Below are 17,498 nucleotides of genomic sequence, written 5' to 3'. Positions count from 1 at the left end.
AGTCCGAGAAATCCAAGTGATGTCTTTCTTACAGGAATACTTCAGATAGCTAGCTAAACAGAAGCAAGATTTGGCATTTAGCCTGGGATTAGTGTGAACAGCCTCTTAACCAAACATTATGAAGAAAGTTAACTTTAAAATGCTTTGAAAGGTCTGTTTTCATGACAGATGGTAATAAGGGCTCATCAGTGCCAATTTTTTTTGTTTCCACCTCAGTTTTCAAAAGCTTAAGTTTTAGGTTAGTGCTTCTGAGAAACCATTACATACATGGAGGAAAAATGCAAATTGCAAAATTAGATTACTGTTATTGTTGTGTGCAACATATTTTTCTAAATAACTGTAACAGATGAAGAGTAAGAATTTGACCATGCGCTTAACAGACCACTTTCCTTTACTGTTTACTAGAATCACTTTTTTCTTTCCCCCCAGCTATTTCTCCTTGAATCTTTATATGTACCTGGACAGTTACTCCTCTCCCCACAGACCCCAAAAGATTACAGCAGTAGCTGGTAGGAGTTTTGTTTGTGGAATACACTCACTACAGTAGACATGGTAGAACTATATTTTATTCAAGAAAACCCACACATTCTGTCCTGTGGTGACCACAGGCTTTGCTAAGCCATAGATATCAGCAAATACTGGAACAAAATACAGTGTATCAGGTTGAACCAAAGCATTTAAATTCTGAATTACAGTTATAGTTTTCAGGGAAGGCTAGCTTCAGAACTGCATCATAGTATCTACTACAATGTTGTGCAATGTAAGTGGCAAAAACAGAACTGGAATATTGGTCCTAATAAAAACCTCAATGTAATGACTTTTGTATGACATTTAAACTGTCAAGACAATAATTCATAACATTCTACCAAAGGCAGCATATAGTTACAAAAATACCAGTCCAGCATCTTGTTAGTGGTGAAGCAATATCCAAGGTGCAATGGCAATGTGCCATTCTTCTTAGTGAAATATTCTTTAAAAAACTAATTTTTCTTCCTATTTTCCCCACACTGATACTAGCTGAACACCAAAACTGCTATGACAACCCAAAAGTCACTACTTATGTGTATTGCACCAAAGATTTATGCAAAAACACATTTCCAAGTTGCAGTATAAAAGAAGCAAAATCTAATAAAACCATGAATATGCCGAGAGACATTTTACTGCAACTGATCTTGGATAAGCAGGTTGCAACATCAACCTTTAACAATTTCAACAGCTTTAAACAATTGTCCAAGCTTGTTCATTCTATGCATTATCTTGAACTTAAGGACACAAAGGTAAAAGACAAAGTCCTTAATATGGAGAAGAGAATTAAATCACTTTATAGTCCTCTCCATTCACCCACAAAATAAAAATATTCCACCTTCCTCTCTCCCGGTACCCACGTAATTTCTAAGTCAGGCCTTGGAATTACCCTTGTTCTGGTATTTCACTGTGCTATGATTGTATTGTTTCCATTTAGAAATCAAAACATAGTACGAGGGTGACCAAAACTCCTCGAGACAGTAGAACTCCTTAACTTGTGAAGGTATTCCAAGAAATGTGCATCAGATGGAGATGCAATCTAAATGGCAAAGCATACTGCAGACTTGGCTGTGGTCTGGACTTGGGCCAAAAATGTATTAGCCTGCCTGTCATCTCCTTCAAGAAAGGATCATCAACTAGTATCTTAACCAAAAGATAAGTTGAGTAAGATCAGGTAACCATGTCACATTCAACGTTACATCCAACAACAGAGAAAGGAAGGAGTATCAGATAGGAATATTAATTGTATTTTCCTTTTAGTAATGCTTTAGTCAAAAGTGTAGCTTTGAAAATCTCTAGCTAGCTGTGAAAACCTGAAGCAGCTGGGAAGCGACCTCACTTTGAACAGTACAGTTTAAAGCTGTGGCTTGGCCTATCTGCTTTCAAACTCTCCAGTAGCAGCTGTCAACCTTGTAAATAAAAAGTACCACCTGGAAATACAAAGAAGTCAGCCTTTAAAAGTTGGTGAATGTTGTATTGTAGCAGCCTAACTGACTGAAGAAGAAAGATGAGACATTTTTATACAGTAAACAAGAAACAAAGTAAACTGAAATCTTCAGAGATCACTTTAAGTGTATACAATTTGGATTCTCATCAACATTTAAAACTACCAATCATAAGGTTGCCACCTTACCTTTCTCTGGACTGGCACACCTGATTTTAAACAGGTTTTCCTCCAGTCTCCCAAGTTTCTGATTCTCTTATCCAGCTTTCTGCTGTACTGCTTTCCCACCTTCAAGCTGAATACCGAGTCAGTCCTGCCTTCTGCTTTTCTTGGCAGGAGGCAGAGCAAGCTTTTAATTTCGGTAGTCAGAGTGACAGAACAACAAAAGCACAGCAGATAGAAGAGCTTAATTCTTCCCCAGGAAGAAAATACATTTGGTTCAACAAAAGGCTGCAAAATCTTCCGAAGGCACCTCTTTCCCCAGTTTCTGCCTGAAAGCAAGATGGCAATCTTAGTTAAAAAGGGATGCTAAATCTTTTAAATAACTTAAAAATTCATTTTTATATAAAGCAGCAAAACCATTTTTTCTCTGCAGAAAGAGAAATATTAACAAAGAAACACACCAACATAAACGCACTGTTCATAAACTTCAGCTAATTTAATTTCACAAGGAAGTAAAGTGTTAGGACTATTCTTTAACCTCGTCAGTACTTTCTGAAGAAGATTCTTTGGCATCTTCAGTCTCTCTGTTGCTTTTCTCTTTATTTAGATTTTTGCTTTCTGATTTGGTCCCATTAAAAAAAGAGTTTTCACCATTTACAAACCCATTCTCTGTGACTTCAGCATTAATAGCTTCATCAATCTTTAAGTCCTCTTGCTCTTCCACATCTAGGTTTCTCAACACAATAGGGAGTCTAGAGTCTGCCACAGTGTTCTCCAACAAGGCAATATTGCTCTCTTCATATTTAGGAAGCGGAGCTCCTTCTGCCATTTGTTTGGTATAATACTCTCGGCTAGCAGCTGCACTTTTCACTGCTTTCTCCAAGATCTCTTTTTCACCTAAGCGCAATTTGATGGCCATTATCGCATGTGTAGTAAGGTCATGGGTCTCCAAGAAGCACCTATCATCCTGTTAGAAAAGGCAAAGCAAGACTGTTAATAAGAAGCAACACAATAAAAAGATATCCTCAACTTTTCTCTGAGTTAACAGTAAGTAACACTAAGTTCTTCAGGCTGAGCCAATGGATGTTTGTATGAATGAGGGGTTCTGCGTGCAGTCCCAGTGACATTTGTCAAGAATTTATAAAGCAGCCCCAAATTTCTCCACACAGATCAGCCTGCGTAACAAGCAAACTCGGGATACTTCACAAATGTATGAAACATTTAGGTTTACTTATATGCTTGCAATAGTAGCACATTTCTTTGCAGTCTGGAGAACTTGCAGCCTAACTAGTAGACGACGAGTTGAAACTGATTCCCCATTTTACTTGCAGAGAAAAAGCAAGTAGCCTCTATTTGGAGAATCAAAGAAAAAAAATACATTAACAAAATTACATTAAGAAAATTTTCCTTTTTGCAATCTGATTTATTTTCCTTAGATAATGCAAATCTGCTTCTACAGTTTAAACAGTACAGAATGAATTACGTGCTAACATTCTGACTGAAGTTTGTAAAGACAAGATGAGGGACAAAATACCTTTTCCTACAATCATAACACAGAACATTTCAGACATTTAAATTACATGTAATGATAATGATATTTTTACCTCCACAGTTGTTTTATAGGTTTTCAAGAGAAGGGATGCTCTGGCTTCTAGGAATGTCCAAAGTTTAACTTCATTGTCCCAGCTAACGGGAAACTCAGAGTTCCCCAGAGTGAAGATTTTGTCAATGGCATGCTCGCCTATCAAGTGTTCCTTCAGCTCTTCTGCAATAAGCATAAAACCAATCTGTTAAAAAATAATCTCATCATTTGTCAGTTGACAAACTGCAGAAAGCTTTATTTTTAATAGTATAGATTTGAGCAGCTAACAGAAAAAAAACACCTCTCCTCAAGTAAGAATTATCAGAGATGCTGGTTATTTCTAGGGCTCTCTTTGAAGAGACAACTGGAAGTCTTGAAGTTAGCAGAAAATGAACCAACTTTCCGCTCTATATGGAAATAAAGATACTTTATGTATCATAGCCTCTGAAACACAGCATAACTCTCAAACAGCAAGACAATGTCTTGTATAATGCTTGATAAGCCAAAGAGAGCAATTCTTGAAAGAGTTCAGTGAACTTTGATAATAAAAGGAACAAGCCATAGTGTGCAAATAGAAATGGAATAATTTTTCCCCCTATTGTTTTGGTAATCTTTTTCAGCAGCAGAAACTCCCTACAGTTGGTCAGAAAAGACATCCATCAAATAAACCTCACACAGAGCAGAAAATGCTTAGCAGCTCCTTGACATTACACAAATTCCATTAATCTTTTAATTACCAAATTTCACTCCTGCAAAGCAGCTATCACAAACTTCACAGACCACTTGCATGTAGTTTCTCAACAAACAGTTTTCTTCCACAGTATTTAAGACATATGATTGTGCTCAGCCTATTCACGTCAGAGATGCTATTAAACTGTCCACTAGCTACATTTTGTCCTCCGAGCCAAAATTCACCCCTCACCAGCATCCTAAAACTTTCTTTACTTGAATTTACTGCCCTGAAGTGGTCAGGCAGTTGGACTAGATGATTGCTGTAGGTCCTTTGCAACTGAACTATCCTATTACAGTTTCTTACTATGTTCTAAAAGATGGGTGATAGGATGCAGTGAAGGCATAACACTAAGTAAGTTAGGTTGTTTCTGTTAAAGACAGCAAATAGAGCACATGTAAAATCTAACAAATTCAGTATTCCTACTGGTATTAAGACCCACATCATGTGCACAGCACCCCTAACTGCAAGGAAATTCACTGTCATGAAATACTGTCACATCTATAACCTCCAAAACTGCATCTAACCAGCAAGCAGCTATTATAAACATTTAACCAGAAGTTTCATATGCATAAATTAGGTGAATATTTATTAATTGTACACATATTCCTCCCCAAGCTCCTAACATAAGAGAAACACTATGAAAAGAGTTTGCAAATACATAGTTGGTTTTAGCTTATGAATTAACAAAAAATACTTAAAATACTTCCCAAGTTCCTAACATTAAGAGAAACACTACAGAAAGAATCTGCAAATACATAACTTAGTTTTAGATTATGAATTAACAAAAATACTTAAAATACTCATCTTTGAAATGTCTCTTTCATATTTCTCCTACGGTACAGAACATTCTAATACCATGCCTAAGTGACTCTAGCAGTGATGGCTAATATGTTATGATTTTAAGCATGTAAACCCCCAAGTCTCGCATAATCTTGTTCTGTGAATCATTGTTAAATCTAAGAACTCTAAGATCAAGCTCCAAAGCCCACTCATTCACAACAGGCTGGGGGATTAAAAAAATACCAAACAAACCATTAAAAAAAATAATAATCAGCTCATGCTTTAGGAGTTACAGAATAGCCTATGTTAGCCTATGCTACTGAAATATTCCTGCAGGCAACATGGCAGAAGATTGAGTTTCTCACTGGTTTATAGATCCCTTTTTAACCTCAGCTCCTCAACTTCTCCGGTCTTCCAGCTTAATGTTTTATATAAATGTCCATCATATTCCTGCATCATAAAAAAAAAAAAAACCACCCCAAAACCACAAAGCCAACAACAAACAAACAAATAATCTCCAAACATAACCTTATTAACATTGGGTTTGGGTATCTTTATAAAACATCTTACCTTCGCTCATACAAAACACTCGAAGAAAAGCCAAAAGCTGGGCAGAGATTGGAGGCTCAGTGGCGTGCAAAGCAAAAACACTAGAACTAATAAAAGAAACAAACACAATAGCAAATGTAAGATCAACTGTCATACCTTTAAACTCATTTCAACATAAAGGACTACAAATATAAAACAAATGGACTGTTACAAAAGTAACTTTTAAAAAATTACGTAATACTAGTTCTAACTGGAAAAAAGCTTCCCTAACCTGTGTCTGAAAAGAACAATTATCTCTACAATTTTACACTTACAATTATTTTTACACAGCTTTTATAATAAATTCATGAGAATGAAATATTTCACATCTGCTGCTCCTAACAGTACCCTCTAGACTGAAAAGACTAAAGGAAAATGCTGTGGTTCGCATACTGAGCATCACAGTATGTCTGCAAGGGACAGGAAAGAAAGAAAACCCACAGATTGCTTTAAATTAATCCTTACTCTGGTTTTGTTCAAATGGTTATTAAAGCAAAGGCTTTTTCCTTTATATACTGTCCAAATTAGATGATAATATAGCTCAGAGAACTTCTGTAAATGTTATTACAATAACTATAATTTGCTATACAAACAGGAGAAATATTACACAGAAGAAAAGTATCATAGAGCAGCTTTATATGCACTCTACTGGACACTATGTACTTTGGAAATGTTTTAAAAATCCATGGCATTGTGTTTTACTTACGTAGGGATACCAGCACGAGCTAAGACCTCTGCCTTCATAGCATACAGCCTGTCACTTTTACTCACGCCAAGCTTTATTTTCACTCTGTCATGTGAATTATTGTCAAAGAAAAAACCACTGTGGATCACAAATTCAGCGTTTGACCGAGTGCCATAAAAAATGTAAATCTAGAAGGATGAAAAGAGAAGTTGAAGGGACAGGGAAAAAAGCTTAAGATAGCTCACAAAACTGACATAATTAGAAAGTTATTTCCTGAAAGAGTTACTAGTCTGAGTACAAGATATATTTGGTTATAGAAAGAAATAGGCTTTGTTTTCTGGTATCCATTCAAATGCTGTATACAGTGTGGCAATATAGAGGTAGATGTAAACTTATCTATGTAACTGAGAGACTTTGAAAGAAGAGGTTCTTACTCTGTACTTCAAAATAAAAATACTTTTGTTTTCTCAGAGTCATAAAATACCCCTATATGGAAATAAGCATTCAATGATCTTATGCCTTTAAAGACTAAAAAATCTGAGACAAGGCCCATTAAAAGAAATGGTGTTTCTGAGGTAATTTTCCTCACCATATGTCCACCCAAAAGAGTAACCTACACTGCTGATGAATGAACTTTGCTTTTGTTTTAATGTTACCTTAAGGCACAGACATACCACAGTATGTCGCACATAGATCCCATCTGTGGTCAGCCAGTATTTATTTTTGTGTTACACTCTGAACTCATCATCTAAAGGATATAGGTTACTTAATTCACATTATAGAAGTTCCTAAATATAACCAAGAAGTGTTTAATTTGGGGCTAGGCTGTATGAAGTACGTGGGCAAGAGGTCAGAGTAGCACTTGTCTTCTCCAGCATCAAGAGGATATTGTCCTCTTTTGTTTAATAATGATACTGTCGATCAGAAAAAGTTTCAACAGTTACAGGACTCCCTTCTTAACCTTAGGGTACAGCAATGCTTTGGATACCTGTCAGCTTCTACTCTTCTCTAGCTACAGAGAAAGGCATAGTGTTCTCTTATGGGTTCAGCAGTGACAACGGCATTTACTTTCTTTGTTTTCAATTTCAGATTAGAACTATTTATCCTAAGCACTAAATGCTTACACTTGAGTCTAAATCATAGTAAACATTGTACTGTAACACACTCCTATAATGAACAAGTGACCTGCCTAGTTATGTTAAGGTGGTGGTTAAGGAAAGAGTTGCTAACCATCTCCAGTTTTAAAGCTATGGTGATACATCTCATATTAAAATAAAAGTCACATATCATGTGCAGCTTATACAGTATGCTCTTACACTTTAAGACTGTTTCACAAAAAAGACAATTAAACAGTACGAGAAAGTTGCTTTATTCAAGGCCAGTGCTGGACAGATTCTGTGGACTATTTCCTGTAGTAAAAGCAGGGATCACAACCTCTTCCTGCTGAAACTGTAAGAAATAACATCTCCATAGTGCCTTAAAAGATTGAAACATTATATAATTAAAGTGCCTTAATGATGTCAGTAACAGTTAAAGTTTGCACAGAAATATAAAAAAAAAAACCCGGACAAAATGAAACTACTAAAATAAAATCAAAATAGAAGAAGCCTCTATAAGTGAACTGGAGAGAGCAGCCAGAACAGCTATGTGACACATCTACTGCCAGCTGTGGAAAATTATAAATTGGATCACTTGTAGAAAAACTGTGGACCCCTTTTAGCTCATCATACCAGTATTGGAAAAAACAGCAAATATTTGACTGCCATAACAAATTCTAAGCACAACACAAAAAATATACAATCACTGTAAAATTCAGCATAGCAATGAGGATAAACATACCTCTGCAAAGACATACTTAAAAACAAAATTTCAGACATATTTTTGTTAAAGAAAGAAAGTAACAATTCATAAGCAAAATCAAAAGTGTAAGACTGGCAAAATAATACTCCAAAGGTAGTAACTCGGAGACAAAGTTACAAAACATTTCAGGATGTTTTACGAAGTCTTTTTCTGGCCGTGCTGGCTGCAGTTGCACAATGAGTAGGAAAAATTGAGTGCTACTACACTTGTGGGTTTAGGCTGGCTGCTGACACAGCACAGGAACCCTCCTACTGGAGATTTCCTATACTCCTGGAACCACTGTCTTCAATCCATCACTAGTTTTAACACTCATTTTTGTTTCTTAGCAGCTTTGAACAAAATACTGGATTCTGAACTGTTTCATGCATCTTTGCAAGACTCTCCCTTGGTATTTTCTGCTTCAGGATGAAGGGGAATGCACACGCATGTCTGCGTCAAAGGCAGTAACTACCTTTTTCGGTCCTTTCTCATTTTCACAAAGTATAGGAATGACAACATGGGTAAATGACTGGCCAACATACTGCATTTAACCGCTTGTTTAATGAAAATTAACAAACAAGCCAACAATGTTAACAAAGACTACAATCTGCTATTGTATTCAAAGTCATGCCCCAAATCCAAAATATATTTACCTTTGGTCGTTTTGATATGGCCTTTTATTAACCTCATCAAGAATACCAAACTCAGTGCCTATGTATGTGCATTTACCAGTGATTAAATATTTCAACTAGTTCTGTAAAATATGAGGAATCAAAACTCCTCTGAAGATGGGGTCTACCAAGTGACAGAAAATACTCATTTTGAAAAATGTGCACTTAGTTTGGTAGCATGTTCTCACAAAATTAACTCACTATAATAACACTGTAAAGTAGCAGGGCTTAATCCACAACCACTCTGCTATTAAAATGCTGTATGGAATTACCAAGTGCCCACAAAACTTAATTGAAGAACAATTATGTAGATAACTGTTCATGCTACCTGTTCTCCAGCTTTGAAATCTTGAAGCGCTACACATTCACACCGGTCATCTTCTAAATTGTAGCCTGTAGTGATCTATCCAAGGAGAGAGGAACAAAAGCACCTTCAGCATTTTATATTTATCTCTCCCACCAATGACAAAACATCCTATTGGAAGCAGATATTAACAACAACAATTGCATCTATTTCTTTCTCTGCACAATATAGCATAGCTGGTAGTGATTGTTTTATGATTCCTGAGCAATCTCTTTTAAAAAAAATCTCTGCATTAAAGAAATCCAATGGAGGAAATAATTTACCTGAAGTGAACAGAAGGCTCTGAGAAAAGTACCCTCCACAGACCACAGGCAGTCCCATGCTAAAGCCAGCAGATTGTTATAAAGTTCTGGAGCTTTCAGTCACTCCCATGAGGCCCAAGGGAGCAAGGCAATGACAGCACTATATGCTGTGCTTTATCCTTCAACTGCCAACACATTTCTGATCTCTCAATGAAAAAGGATTCAATAACCGTGGATCTTTAGGGGGTAGAGTCTTCAGAGAACTATAATTTACTTGCAAATAATCCCTTTATCTAAAAGTTAAGCAATACTCTTAAAATGCTAAAAGATTATCATTTTTTTTGACAGTAGCAGGCAATGGAAGAGGATAAACTTTAACAAACTTGTACTTCCCCAAAAAAGATTATAAAACTGTAAAGTGGTCCTTAAACTAACAAGTAAAGCTATCCTAAAAATACTTTTATAAAGTGACAAACAGCATCTTCTTGAGTAGTATTAGATGCCAGCACAGGTTGAGCCACAGGATTGAACATAAGCTGCTGAATGATCAGGAAGCAACTTTTATGATAGGTATCCTGAATTCAGTCCTGACAGAGCTAACTTATAGAAAAATATGCTCTTGGCCTGGGGAAAAAAAAAAACAAACAAGAAGAAGCCAAAGATTCTCTCTCAGCTTTCATAAGTGAAAACACACTTTTTTTGTAAGCTGACTGACACAAGTTGCAGTATACCCGGATTCCCATCTTGGTTGCATCTGTCCAAATACAGAACTCCATAAATTATTTTGAAAGCTTGGTTGATGGTTTACACAATAATAGTTTTGGCTGCTTGCATCATCAAGTATGCACTTGTCAGCCAAAACAGTGCTTTCACAAAGTGAGCATGAGGAACTTGTCCCTGGTGCAGCCACTCCAAGACAGAAGCCCCAGGCTTGGGCAGCCCGGCCCTGTGGAGGCTTGTAGTACTCCTCTGCCTGGGGAACCACCACCACAGGTCTACTATGGGTTTGTGGTGTATTGCAATCAGAAGAGAACATGAGAGCCATACAATACAGCCTAAAATTTTCTTAGTGTGTAAAACCAATGAAATACTTCTGAATGTGAAAAGTCTGTATTCCAGTCTCCTGAAATGCCTATGGAAAAGGAGGTTTTCTGGGATAATTCCAGTAAGTTAAGAGAAAGATTCTGTCAGTTGAAGCATACTTCACTAGAACACTGCTCATTTTTTGGACTTTACTTTTTCTTCCATAAAGGCAAGCATAAAAACACCACACACACAAAAAACCCCTATAAACAGCAGTGTTTCTGAAAGGCTTTTCTATAAAACATAATGGAGTGATAGACTCTTATTTCCTCTTTCTTTTAATAGTAGTCATGTAAGAGAATTAACAGGATGTTTACTTCTCTTCCCACATGATAGCTGACAAATTGCATCCCTTCAGTTTTATTTCTGAAGCAGACTGATACATGAATTTCAAGTTGTGTATAAAGCATGCAGTAGTCTGCTTGGTCAGTGATTAAGGATGGACCCAGCCCAACGGGCAAAACATAGCTTATTCAAAGCTCCGTCAGAACTAGTAATCAACCTCTGACTGTCAAAATACAATCCCACTAAAGAATAACAATGCGAAATGCATGAAGACAGCCATTTTGATATAGTTCTTAGAGCCAGGTTGATCTAATTAACAGTGTCAGAAGCACGAAAAAGCTGGATGGACCTAGCTCCAGTTAAAACCCAAAGAGCATTTTATTATCTAGCCCACGGAAAGGGGCCCTGTGGGATAAAGCAAGAACAGGGATATATAGCAGCTGATCGACTTGAGAAGTATTTCAGCACTACATTTGGAAGAGACTAGATGGGCACATACTACGCCATCTTTTGTTTCCTAATTTCTTGCACTGAAGAACAATTGCCTTCATGTATTTTCAAGGAATGCACTATGATTAGAGCAGAACCCACCCTCATCTCACTCTACAATAATATAAACTATAATACAGACAGCTTACAGTTGTCTGAGCAGCTTAGTTATCTTAGCAGTTTTTCCCCCTATCTCTAATAGCAGAAGGTAACCAACACACAACAAAAATAGGTTTAGTAGCTTTTCTTAACCCATTATCCATATTGCAGTTGTTTATAGATTTAGGTTGGATAGACATTTAAACTGTTTTCTGTAGAAATATGAAACAAACGACTTAAGTTTGTATATACATACATAATACTTAGAGCTCAGTCCCTCCCCCACCCTTTAGGATATACTTCAGCATAAAAAAAGTGCTTCCAACTCTGACATACTACTGCATTAGCAGGTTTGCCTCCAGAGCCTGGCTCCATATCAAACCCACTGTTAAAGAGCATAATAAAAATAAAAATTACTTTATCAATTTAAATAGAAGTTTGAATGATTAAAACAACATAATAAGCTGCTCTTTTAATATAGGCTACTTAATTTTTTCCCTCCCAGAACCTTAATTCTCTTCCTCTTTCCTCTAATCCCAACTTTGAAGGCACTCATTAAAAGTTGTCTAATGAATACAGACAAGTCTCTGCAAAAGCATCTGAAAGAGATGCCCAGCAGGAAAAGGGTACAGGAAGTACTGATGCTTGCAGCTAAGACTTCTATTACAAAAACATACATTTCTGAATTTTATTTATAATTTCCTGAATTTTCTTTATATTGAAAACTCTCATTCAAGCTTTATTGCTAAATCAAAGTTATGAGATTGCATAACAAATAGTGAAGACAAAAATCACTTTTAAAGAACATGCAATCACCTTTAAATAAGGACAACATACAAACAAAAAAACCCAAACACTTGCAACTTTGTAGCCTAGCCTTAAGTGCTATATTTGGTACAGTCATAGTAATTATAAATCACCTAAATGTCAAGTGAGAAACAACTTGCTTTACAATTTGTTCATTTAAACCAGGCTTTTCTTATACCAACAATACTAACATGCTGCTGTTCAAACACTCAGGTCAACTCTCATACAACAGAGCCACATTACTTGAATAGTATGTTTGTATTCATTGCTTACAATAAATAATACTATCTACCGGAAACACAATTGAAGGGTATGAATTTTGAAGCATATATGAGATTGCCTAATATCATTGCTAAACCATCCTCTTACAGCTTTCCATTTCCTCACTTCACCATTAACTAGCTTGTTGATGAAATCAGGACCTCATGCTCTGAACTAGCTCACAAAAGCCAAAATGTCAGCAGGTCTGGCTTTCTATATACATATGTCACCTTTTAAATGTTTAATATGCCCTAAAGTTGTATTTTTGCATTTTGTTTCTTTGATGTAGTGAGAGATGTTCTGTTTTTGTTGAAGTAGGCTTTGTTCTTGTTATTGCTATCTCCATAACAAGGCTCTTTGGGCACGGTTAGGAGAGCAGACAGTATTTCTCAGTTGCAAATTTCTAACCACTTTCCCTAGTGGTAGCTTCAGAGGCAGCCTCCATTACTGTCTGCTTTCCTATTCTCAGAACAGATCTGTCCAGTATTGTAAATCTTTTTTGGCCTGGAAACAGGAGCAAAACTCATTACGAGGCATACCTCTAAGTACCCAACCACTTCTAAAGTTTTCTCTAGATGAAGAAAGTTCTCCCTGAAAAGCCAATGTAAAACATTTAAGGAACTGACAAACCTTTCCTTCAGATATTACTTTTTTAGGGTCACTTCACCTGTGTTAAGAAGCATAATGAAAAGTGTTATTAAACTGTTCTATAGCAGTTGAAAGGCTTAATACTTAAGACCTAAAGCTTTTCAGCTACACTGAAGAAAACCTTACCAGTCCATTAGTATGATTACACATGTCCCATAAAGGTATTAGAGCCAATGTAACTCTGGAACCATCTTCTGTTGGAATCTGGTTCTGTCGTGTCATAACAGAGGAAACTGCCCATCTACAAAAGTTAAAAAAATTAGATGGTCAATGCTCAAAACATTAAAATATGATTGATTGACTGTAGTGCAACCTGAAGCAATCATTTAGGCTGAGAATTTCCAAATTTAGTTTTCTTAAAGACCATACTGACTATAGTAACAGTAGAAGGCAATACACTCACAGAAGAAGCAGCTCCTAAGGTTTCCAAGACATGCACTTAGACCAATTCCCAAACCATGATTTCAATCTCACCCCTCTCCTGCACTCTTTGCAACAGAACCTTCACACTTTCCACTGCCTCAACCAGTGCCCACTACTGTGTCTCCTTCTGCTTCCCTGACCCTTCACTGCACATACAACTCTCACCACACATCCTAAATCTGGGGTCAGCTATTTTTGCAGGCTTCAGAGCAGCTCACAGCTACTGCTTGGCAGCAGTAACTCTCATCAATGCGCAGACTCTTGTGAGAGCCAGAATGTACTCTTCCCCTTGGTCCCTAAAAAGCTTATGGACTGCCTGAACTGGGAACCAGTGTCATCATCTGATACATACATGGTATTTTGATAAGCACTTCTCTTCAGTTTGCAAACTTTTGGCTTAGAACAGAGTTGCTAAATTTTTTTCCTAACAGAATAAAGAGGAAAAAAAAACCCAAAACCCAATACTCCAAACAGATATCCAGGTAAGAAGAATGACGGAAGTATAACACAGTTTAGACCACAGAGACGATTCAATCCCCTTCTAAGCCACGTTAAGCAAATGAAATGCCAGCTACCTATTCAAATGTAAGAATCTCCAGAGGATCTTAATGTTTCAGTATTTTCTAAAATCTGGGTTTTATTTCAGGCAAAAATCAATATTAAATGCCAAAGGGGAAAAAAATATTTGCTTCTGGCCTGAATACATATTTTTGTTACAGACTTTTTAAGGAGAACAAAAAAAAACAAAAAAAAAAACCAAACAAACAAAAAAAAAACATAAAAAGAAAGCATAAAAAAAAAACCCACCAAAAAACACAAAAAACACCAGGAGAAGGTCAAAATAATTTTAACTTCCATAGACTCCAAGTATTTGCTATACAGAATTAGACAGGATTACAGATTGCTCAGAAAGGTACTGTCAAATTGAAACCTACTCAATTTCTAAAAAGCAAGCTAAAATTGTAGATAATTTTGATATAAAAACACTGTTTAAAACATAACAGTAATATGTTTCTTTTTAATTGTTGTAATTTATCTGCAGAATTTTAGAACACTTCGCATGTAAGCTGGTTTGTTCCTCGGTGACCCTATCAGGGAAGGGGGCATGCTTTGGAAACCTCACTTTCACAGACTTACCCAGAAGCACAACTAGGCTAAAGAAGTCCCTGTAAGACCTCATGAATGCCTTTTATTCATGCTATTTTAATTACTTAACAGAATTAAAACTCTCATTATCTTAATTGTTCTTACTTTTATCTAGTCACTCCCTATAGCACCTCCAACTGACACGCTTCAAATGTACAACTGCAGTTCTCCAGCTCTTCCTGTTGAATAGCCACTGTAAATGTTAATTTTTTCTGATATGTGCTGGTAAAGCCTTTTTATAAAAATAAAAAAGTAATTTTAAAAAAGATTTGACCCGAATCTCCTGCAATGTCAGCAGAATTATTTTCTTCAAAAACAACAAGTTACCATACTAATCTCAGGCTACGTGTGCCAGTTAGCTAAATTAAGTGCTTATAATGGCTACTCCTTTGTAACAATTAAAATCTGCGTATTTATTTTACTTTCTTCTTCTTCATTAAGAAAGTGCATCAGTATCAAATCCTACATTTAGCATTTCGGTAACAATAGGGCTTTCCCACCACAGAAGCATTACCAGGGTCCCACAGTTCACTATGTATTAAGGGGGGGGGGGGGGGGCAAATAATTAAAAAGAATTAAACAACAGACCAACCTGTAGTCATCGTAAGTGAAAGAATCCTTTAAGGGTAGTTTGCTGGTCTGGGAAATGCAAGTTTCAGAAAAAGGTGAAAAGAGAAAGAAAAGAGAAATCAGAAATCAGTCAGCAGAATTTCATTATTTAGCTGCCTAACAGATCCTAACAAGAGCCAAATGAAGCAGGAGGCGTCCAGCCGCGCTACAGAGGGATCATCATGCTATTATGCTCTCATACATCACTGTCAACTTAATTTGTTGTGCCCAGCAGCCGCCATAAATCTGTTTCTTCATATTTCAAGACTGGAACACACAGACATTGTAAAAAATAAAAAAATTTAAGGTGGACTGAGTATGTGAAGGTAAAACAAAATCCAGCCCTTGATGCAGCGTGGGGGAAAGAAATAAGACAACATGCACACATAGGGTTTCACCAACTTCCACGTTTTCGTCTTCTCTGGAATACCAGTACAGTATTTCACAAATGCAAGAAAAAATACACAAAATTTTCAATTCTTCTTTTATACCTGCAAAGGTGTTATTCAATAAAAGTTTCATTATACCTCTGAAACAAACCAGATCAAAATATTTGAATAGTTTTGGTGACAAACACTGATTACATGGTATCTGCATTAATACATCTACAAGTGCTCCTATCTAAAAATTGAGCAATGCCCTTTAGGAATGCATACTGTTATTGTCATCAACACAAGCAAAATATTTAGGTTTGAAAAATGCTTTAAGAAGCTGCAATACCTGCAACTTTCCTGATCAATTAGCTCATTAAAACTTTAAAAAACACAGGTAGCTCTAAGCGCTCACACACCTTCTTTAGAGCTTTGTTCCAATTCACAGATGGAAAGCCATAACAGCGTAAATTTTAACCTTCAGGTTCAATTAGTTCTCAGAGATGAATTGAAGTAAATGATCAAAAGGCTATTTCAGAAGTTACAAATGATTTTTTGCATAGCTCTATCTTTGCATGACACTCTTAATGCATGAAGCTCCATGTAGCATGCAGGTTTTTTTACTCTTGATGCATTAGCATCACAAGTGCACAGTAATTTATCATTTCTCACTGTAATGTACTTGCTGGCACTGTGTGCAGGACAGTAGGGGATGAGGTAAAAGTGGCTCAAACCGTAAATCAATTAGAAAACAAAAGCTTGTGCTCAGTGAGCAATTCTAGGCAAATTATATATTACAAAAGACTGCCAATTGGGTGTGAGGTCCCAGGTGCCTGTTCTCCCCTCAGCCGCCCCCCCCCCCCCCGGTTAACCCTTTGCATGGGGTTTCTCTGAAACCTGGCAGAAGTTACAGCTCCAGCACCTCCTGTCCCTTCTCTTACGTTCTTCCTTTTTTCTCCCTTTTTAAAACACTCGACATTTCCCTATGATTTTCATTCATATCGAAGCTATTTATGGTCATTGCATCACAAATCCCCTCGAGTTTAACTGTACACATTTTACAGTTATTTCTTCTCACCAACGCATTCCATCCAGAACAAGAACTGAACCCCAAGCCAACATATTCCAGGAGGTGGCTTCCCTGCAGTACAGCAGTCCAGACTCGATTCCAGAAATGAAGTCAGCAACTCAGCCTTCAACTGGAAAGAGTAATTCTTGCAAGCAAACACAACCCTGTGTTATTCCTTTATGACAGCTTAATTTAGAATCATAGAATCACAGAATACTTAGGGTTGGAAAGGACCTTAAGATCATCTAGTTCCAAACCCCCTGCCATGGGCAGGGACACCTCGCTCTAAACCATACCACCCAAGGCCTCGTCCAACCTGGCCTTGAACACTGCCAGGGATGGAGCATTCACAACCTCCTTGGGCAACCTATTCCAGTGCCTCACCACCCTAACAGGAAAGAATTTCCTCCTTATCCAATCTAAACTTCCCTTGTTTAAGTTTTAACCCATTACCCCTTGTCCTATCACTACAGTTGCTAATGAAGAGTCCATCCCCAGCATCCCTATATGCCCCCTTCAGATACTGGAAGCCTGCTATTTCAACTTCTACTGCTGATATTATTAATCTATTTCACAGTACTGGGATGAGCCAA

At 36.9% G+C, this 17,498-nt stretch overlaps 1 protein-coding gene across 2 annotated transcripts in view; it reads right to left on the bottom strand.

Moving 5' to 3' along the window:
- Positions 1-548: 548 nt before the first annotated feature.
- The window catches only part of SETD3 (SET domain containing 3, actin N3(tau)-histidine methyltransferase), a 63,130-nt gene continuing 46,180 nt past the window's right edge, over positions 549-17,498 (bottom strand). Inside the window, exons 7-13 of one of the 2 annotated variants that reach the window (XM_061376392.1) lie at positions 15,449-15,495; positions 13,414-13,528; positions 9,338-9,412; positions 6,521-6,687; positions 5,797-5,882; positions 3,736-3,896; positions 549-3,098 (exon numbers count right to left, since the gene is read on the bottom strand). In XM_061376392.1, coding sequence (XP_061232376.1) covers positions 2,658-3,098; positions 3,736-3,896; positions 5,797-5,882; positions 6,521-6,687; positions 9,338-9,412; positions 13,414-13,528; positions 15,449-15,495 — 1,092 coding nt within the window. In that variant the 3' untranslated portion in view covers positions 549-2,657. The remainder of the gene's footprint in view (positions 3,099-3,735; positions 3,897-5,796; positions 5,883-6,520; positions 6,688-9,337; positions 9,413-13,413; positions 13,529-15,448; positions 15,496-17,498) is intronic. The other variant, XM_061376393.1, reaches the window with a different exon arrangement.

Source organism: Neopsephotus bourkii, unplaced genomic scaffold, assembly GCF_033783945.1.
Source record: "Neopsephotus bourkii isolate Nb327-2 ecotype Australia unplaced genomic scaffold, CSIRO-AGI_Nbou_v1 NB_1707, whole genome shotgun sequence".
NCBI classification, from domain to species: domain Eukaryota; kingdom Metazoa; phylum Chordata; class Aves; order Psittaciformes; family Psittacidae; genus Neopsephotus; species Neopsephotus bourkii.
The sequence above is the reverse complement of the archived record's forward strand: the minus strand, read 5'-3'. Positions and strand labels throughout refer to the sequence as shown.